Source organism: Melanotaenia boesemani, chromosome 10, assembly GCF_017639745.1.
Source record: "Melanotaenia boesemani isolate fMelBoe1 chromosome 10, fMelBoe1.pri, whole genome shotgun sequence".
Taxonomy (NCBI): Eukaryota; Metazoa; Chordata; class Actinopteri; order Atheriniformes; family Melanotaeniidae; genus Melanotaenia; species Melanotaenia boesemani.
Window position 1 is genome coordinate 1749177 of NC_055691.1, and position 7473 is coordinate 1756649.

The 7473-nt window shown below is 41.7% G+C and overlaps 2 protein-coding genes across 2 annotated transcripts in view; one reads left to right on the forward strand and one right to left on the reverse strand.

Moving 5' to 3' along the window:
• The window catches only part of nfatc3b (nuclear factor of activated T cells 3b), a 27688-nt gene extending 23307 nt beyond the window's left edge, over positions 1-4381 (forward strand). Inside the window, exon 10 of the mRNA XM_041997064.1 lies at positions 3759-4381. Within this exon, the coding sequence (XP_041852998.1) occupies positions 3759-3928 (170 nt within the window). The 3' untranslated portion in view covers positions 3929-4381. The remainder of the gene's footprint in view (positions 1-3758) is intronic.
• On the reverse strand, positions 4083-6506 carry pdcd2l (programmed cell death 2-like). The gene is made up of 2 exons (XM_041997065.1): positions 5908-6506; positions 4083-5288 (listed from the first exon to the last, which is right to left on the reverse strand). Exons 1-2 carry the CDS (start codon positions 6377-6379, stop codon positions 4675-4677), a joined length of 1086 nt encoding a protein of 361 aa, XP_041852999.1. The 5' UTR covers positions 6380-6506; the 3' UTR covers positions 4083-4674.
• Between the last annotated feature and the right edge of the window lie 967 nt (positions 6507-7473).

Here is a 7473-nt window from a genome sequence, read left to right on the forward strand (position 1 = left end):
TTCGGAGGCTCCTTCTAATTTTTTATGTTGGGACAGTACTTGGCGCACCACCATGACATATGTAGCCGACGAATCGGCACTTCAAAGTGTGCCGAACCTGAATTGGGACACAGCTACGGCCGTACATGTTGGAACCCGAATCAGACCCCAAAAAAACAGCAGGGCGGATCTGGTAAATACTCTGCTTACCAGCTATGGTCCAATGTTTGCCAACCTTCACTCGCCTTATATAGTTGTACATTCTCCTGTTAATAGGCGTACGTGTGGCAAATGCACCACAATGCCAACAGAGGTGGAAAACATCTGCTGCCATCAAATAGAGAGGGTAATGGTGCTATTTGCAAACACTTTCATGCATTGTTACAATATAATTGTTCTAGCCACTGCATGTACATCTATTGTTTCACGTGGCTAATCAGCTGGGTGTTTTTAGCCTGGTTGTTAGGTTTTTGTATTTCCATCTACAGTGTTGATCACTAACTTTCTGGTCATCATTACATGTGTATTACCTGCTAGTAACAATCAGGTAAAGTAAGTGTGGGTTAATTCCTTTAGTTTGACCGTTGTTCACACACTATCTAAACTAAACAGACAACTTATTCGGTTTTACTTACAGCTTGTGGCTCAGGATCAGAAACATGGTCCTTGATTGTAGGAACAGAGCCTCCTTTCAACTAAAGTCTGGTCACAAATTCCTCGTTTTAAATGGGGCCTTATTCATCCAGCAGTCTTTAGGTAAGCACTGGTCACAAATACAAATGTTGGCGCAACTCTGTGGCTAGCTCCCAAAAACAAACTCCATCCACTAATGTCTAACCATTGTTTCCTTCGGGAATTTGAACAAATGTAGCTTTCCCACCAAGCGGCAACCTCAGACGGTAAGATGTGAAGCCAATGTGGAAGTGCAAAAAAATTGCAGTTCCCCCCTCATCCACTGGGGGCTGGTTTCAAAACAGAGCAAATCCCCATAGACTCCCATGTTAAAAAGACTTCACAGTATAAATAAACATGTTTAAAGCCTGGTACAAAAATCCATTTTAGGATTAATAGGTCAAGTTTACCTTCATTACAACTGTGAGGGGGGTGAATTTTTTCTAACTCATCTGTTTAGATGTTATTTAATCTTGAAATTCTGCATAATTAGGGGCGTGGCCTTTTGATTGACAGGTATCCAATATCCGTGGCAAGAAGGGAGAGTGCAGCACAACCACGGTTTTTAGCCGACTAACAGCACGCCTTAGCTTTAGCCCGCCTGCCTCCGTTAGCTAGTTAGGTACTGTTAGCTCCGGGTTAGCTCTTAGCTACAGGCAGCTTAGAGTTTGGTGGTTGTCAATCATCCACCCCCACCATCACAGTCCCCCTCTCAGCTCCACCTCGCGTGATGCTACCAAGATGGCAACGGTGGGAACTGACGAAAGAGCTTCCACACTGTAACACTGTAGTAAGCTTGGAAAAGTCGAAATAGCATAATAGGGCCCCTTTAAGTTGTAAATAATGATTTCCACATGGTGATATGGCCACTTTTCTAAGTGAAAAATCTTGGTACCTAAACCTCCTGCTATAATTGTTGGACTGCTGAAGTGTGTTTGCTCAGTCAGCTTCAGGTTTCACAGCAGAGCTATGAATAAACTACAGAGACATCTGCTGCCCTGCAAATAAACTCCACAGAGCCGATTTCACTGATGCTATTAATAATACTAAACTGCATTTCTCACCCACTGTAAACTCATCCTGCACAGCATGCCATCATCTACAGCACTAATTTATGACTTCATTACTTATCGCTAGTTCATTACAGGTTGCAGAACATTTAGTTAAGCCAGTTTGTCTTCTACAACTACACAAACGTGCCATTTAAAAAGAAATGGATGCATTTTGGAGAATGCTCAAAGCTCTGTTGCACCCCCATGTGGTTGTGCAAAGAACTACAGAACAGGTTTATACAAGCAGTCCACTCCTTCATTTCTGCTTGTCAATTTAAACAAGACGACGAGTTCTCTCTGGATTTTACCCCAAACCAGCAGAGAAAGTGTGGGTTTATTTCTGGTTTAAAACAAAATTGTGTTTCATCTGTTTCTGTAGGATTGCAGTCATCGATTCTGTACAAGCACGAAAGCTAAAAGTCATAAAGACGTATCCTTAAGTCCAGCTGTGACATGAAGATATAAAGCTTTGGATGAATAGAAAACCACATTACTTTCAGTGAAAGCCAGAGCATAGAAGCCCAATTCACTTAGGAGTTCAAGTACTCCTAAGAATGAGTAAATGGTAAATGGTCTGTACTTGGTAGTACAGTAGTAGTAGTAGTAGTGGTTAAAAGTAGTTCTAGAAATGAGTAATGTGATGAGGAACTGTGCTACAGTAGAAGGTAAAAAAGTGAACCTGATCAGTTTTCCAGATGATTAATAGAGGTGTTATGCAGGTAAATATCTCAGGAAGCCATCAGCCGATGATGATGATGATGGACACTTTCATCTAGGGCTGGGCGATTAATCAATAAATCGAATTTTCCATTTCTGGAGATTTATTTTCATGAAAATCTGGATTTTTTTCCATAGTTAGTTAGCAGCAGACTTAGCCGTCCCTCCACACCAGAACAGTGTTTGACAGATGTTCAGCGAAGTGACCCTCCACTCATGCCTAGGATTTAGCTGTGCGTATAACTGCAGTGAGAAATGCTGCTCTCTACGAGATGCAGGAGTCAACATTAGCCTACAAACTCTCGTTAAGAGACAACCTACATCAGGGGAATTATTTCTGCAGTGGATCCTGTACGATAAGGATCTAGATGGAAAGAGATCATGAATACAGTTGTGTTGCATTTTATGTAAGATATGAAGTCGTTTATATGGTGGAAAAGCTACGACATTATGTGCTTTTTTTTGCTGGCATTAATCTATATAAACAAATAAATGTTTTTAATTATGTTTTGTAAAAGAAAAGGAAAAGAAATCTATGGAAATCGGATTTGGTTATAAAAAATCAGAGATTTTATTTTTAAACCATATCCCCCAGCCCTACCTCTATCAATAGTCAGAGTCAGGAGGATCAGCCCCCACATTCACCTTAGAAACACCATGAGGGTCCAGACAGAAGTGAACCCAAGATAATATATGATAGGAAGAGAGAATCCTTCACTATAAAACCTCCTTCATCTCCATGGAAACCAGCAGGACCTTCATGGTTCATGTCAAACAAAGCAGTAATAGAACACATTAGCAGAGTTAGAGCTGGAATCAAACTTTTAACCACAAACGGTAAAAGTAAGACCTGGTTTAAGGTTTTGGCTGCTAGCTCCAGAATTTTAGTCCCACAGTGATGAGACAGATGTCTCTGTAACCAGCAGAGTCTCTGCTTTCATGTCACTCCTTGTTTGTGTGGTTTGCTTGAAGTGAAGAAATTAGCAGAAGCCCTAAAGTGGACATTGCTGTTCTCATGTTTCTGTGACACTGTCATGTAACTGTGTTTGGTTTGGATGCCAAAGTTTGGTAGAGTCTTTTAGTGGAGTTTCTCCCAGACATTTTATTACGATACATGTTAGGATTGCTGCTTCTTAATGTGTGCATTAACTGAACAGGGGTGTGGTCTTGAAGAGTCTCCCAGCATTTTTTTTGCCCTTTCCTGAAAATTTTAGCCTCATAAGATCCGAACTGGACTGAGATGTGGTGGAAATCTCCACTGAAAAAAGTTTTAACCAATAGAAAAAATGACAGTTATTTTTTTCTACTATAGTTTGTTTCCTGCTTCTTTTCTTTCAGTGAACGAGATCATCGACAGAGACATCGTCAGTTTGAGCACCAGCATGCAGCCTGACCAGCGTGACCAGTTCCACCAGTACAGCTGGGAGCTCAAATCCAGCGACACCACCCTGCCTTTCGGTGGAGACCCTGACGATGGTCTGGATGTTGTACAAAGTGCCCCAAAGTGATCTTCTAGTGCCTGGAAACCAAACAGCAGCTTCACTGAGGAGTGTGTGGGCTCCATTCAGCTGACCACCACATTAAAGTTTCATTCTTTCTCAGGAATTTACTGAAACCAACTCGTACCTCACAGACGTACCAAAGATTCTGACTTTTCCAAACCAAATTGGAGGAAATGTAAAACATGACAGAAGGGCTGTAATCTGACTTAAAAACAATCAGTTTGTCTTCACAGATGCTAAAGTTGCACAGAAATGCACCCTGTCTTTTATTGGCCAGTAATTGATCTATTTTTGATATTCTGGATGGGGTCCAGTAAAAACTAGTCCGTCAGCTAATTACTTTTCTTCTGTTGCCTTTGAGCTACATTACTGCTGTCCAAACCGAGCTGATGTGGTGTGACCTGTCAGACACTGAAATGTAACGTTAAGCTAAAGTAAAAATGACATGTGATGCTCAGAGTCTGGAGTCATTTGATGAGGGATGGATGAGGGTCTAGAACAACCATGATCTCTGACATGTTCAGACTTGGTTTTATGGGAAAAAAACAGGGTGAAATCCTTAATGTCACTCCAAGTTTTTTTTCACATTTTTCTGTTAACCTATTTGAAATATTGAAAGTTGAATTCCAAAGTGCGTCAGGAGGAAACATGGTCCAAACAGACCAAAATGTGCATAGTTAAGCATGAGAGATTAACAGAGAAGCAGATTTTTCTTATTTTGACTGACGACAGACTGTTTATTATCGGTCTAGTCATTTAAAGAGCTGCTGGTCCGGGTCTGTCTGAACGTAGCAAAACTCCTCCAGAGCCAAGCTGGATCCGGATGTCCAGCAGCTATTTGTGCAGGTATAAACCAACACTGTCCCAAACTCGAGCTCTGTCTCCGAGCCGCCATCCTTCCCCTGCAGCAAGCTGACCAGGGCAGGCATCAGCTGCAGCTCAAACGTCCTCGGCCCTCCACAGGAGCTGCACGCCGAAACCAGCTCTGCCATGTTGGATGGCGGCTTGGAGATAAAGAGAGGTTTCCCACCACGGCAGTAGCGCAGGATCTGCTCTGGACACAACGAGATGGTCTTCATGAACCTGCAGAAGGCAGCATCTCCATGTTTGGGTCTGGTCTTCTCGTACTTCTCCTCCCCACCACCAGCTCTGCTCTCTTCCAGCTGACCCACTGCTACGCCCTCTCTTTTCTCGTAGTCTCTCAGCAGCTCCTGAGCATGCTCCAAATAACCGTCTTCTCCACGCAGATCAGACTCTTCCACTACACTGATGAAGAATGGACGGAAGACAGGGATGTCCTTCAGCTGGGCCAGACTGAGGACCTGAAATTGACTGCTGATGTCCGTCACACTCATCTGAGGATTCTCTAAGGAGACAAGCAGACATGTCAGTTTAGACAGAGAAACTTGCTTAATCACAGTCAGGCTGGTAGGTTTGTACACGTTCCATTTAACAGGTTCAGGTGGAAACTAAAGACAGATAAACTATAAATCAGACTTGATCCACACTAGGAATTTTGATAAAATAACAGAAAAATGTGGTGTGTGAATAAAACCCGAGCGATCTGGAGACACTACTTCCATAACGCAGTGTTCAGTCAGAGGCTGTGTATTCCTGGTTGACAGCAGAGTGGCCTGATTTATTTATATTTTACATTAGATTTGAAATTCTTTTCATATGTATAGTTTATCATTTCCTTGTTTTTTATTTTTAAGTATTCTAGTTCTTTATGCTGCCAGAAAACCTTTAAGATAAATACTTACAAAATTTAATATCAATGTTACATTTGTGTTTGAACAAAACCCGGGATAACTGCAGACTGTCTTAAGAGCAGCAAACATCTAAAGACAACCTTTAACATCTGAACACATTCTTCATGTACTATAGATGTTAGTAATACATGTAAATACATAAATACTTTAATAAGTTGATAAATTACTCTGTTTTTTCACACAAAATAGTCTTTAATCCGTTTTCAGCCATACTTTCTGCGTGAAGAACTTTAGATGTTTGCTCAAGGCCTCCCCGTGCATCTCCACTCTCCTCCCCCTCCATGCCCCAGTCATCCGCGCCGTCACACCAGTCGGTGGTGGACGGAGCTGCTTCCTGAGGCGGTGTACGCCGCGTGCGTGTCTGCGCTGCAGCCACCTCCACGTCCGCACTCTGGGAGCGTAGAATCGTCCAACACTCTGACTGTCCGCTGCACTCAGCGCGCAAGCACGCGAACAGGTGGAGGTTTCTGTGGAAAGGAGACCCTTCCAGGGGGCAATACACCTGCACCACGTGAGCTAACGTGGCGCCGCAGCGTCTGCAGCGGGGAAAGTGGCGGGAGATGACTGGAAGCCAGTCCGGTTGACCCCCGACTTTGTTTGTAAGAAATGAGGACTGGTGTCTTTTAAAGTCCAGCTCTCCATCACACAGACCGATCAGTGTTAACTCATGAGCTGTAGACGCCATCTCTGATACAAACAACGACCGGAAGTGGAACCCGGCGTCTCAGGTCCCTCACAGAAACATTTCCCGCAGATTAATTTAGCTCCACAAGAAAGTTCCACACATCCAGATGTGTGAAGCAAAAACACGGTGAAGAACAAAATCTCCTCCTAAACCCAGGTCATTGTAAACTTAAGATGTCTGGTCTTTGTATGTCTGAAACGTCCATTTACCGTAAAGTTTTGTGGGGAAAACACATTTACGTTTAAAATTATAGCAGAAAAAATGAAAATACCATTTAATTTAAATTGGAAATCTTAATATTCATTTATTCTTCCGTTTGGAAATCTTTTTTTTTTATTTATTTTTTTTTTTTTTTAACTTGTCACTTTATGGCATGAAACCAGCAAAAGAAAGTAGAGAGTGAACAGAAGAAAACAGAATGAAGGAAAGAAAAAGGAGACAAGGATACACCGACAGAAAGCAACAGCATCAGCTGCTACACCTGTAAGGGAACAGAAAACCGTCGGCAATTTCTGTAATAAAAACAAATTTAACAATCATCAGGAGCACCTACAAAGTGACAGATAAGCTGAAAAAAAGTCATACGTCGCAACAACAAAAACACATTAAGCACAAATGTATAGAATGCCATTAAAGTATTTCCTCTACTATTACAAAAAGGGGGAAAAATTGCACATAGTCTAAAGTGCAGGTTATCTAATATCAGCTGTGACCGACATTTGTAGCCTAACAGAAAATATAACATTTCATTCATAAAAGTAATCTTAGTCAATAATCATACTATAATCAAATGACAAACTGAGGCAGAGATCAGGTAATCAAAGAACCTAAACTGCTATTATGAAAGACACATTCAGTACCATGGATCACATTTCGCACAAAACATAGATGCTCAGGGCAGATGTTTTCATCATGCTCTTACCACCCAACAAACCTCTATTAACTCATTTTAGAGAAAGGCTTCTAGAGCTCAACCAAACCGATTCTGTTTAATTTTGTGCAACATACTTCAACTCTGCAAAACATTAAGGAAAAATCTGCAGTAGACAAAAACGTAATGTACTAAAATACTGTCAGTAAAAATGTAATTGCGA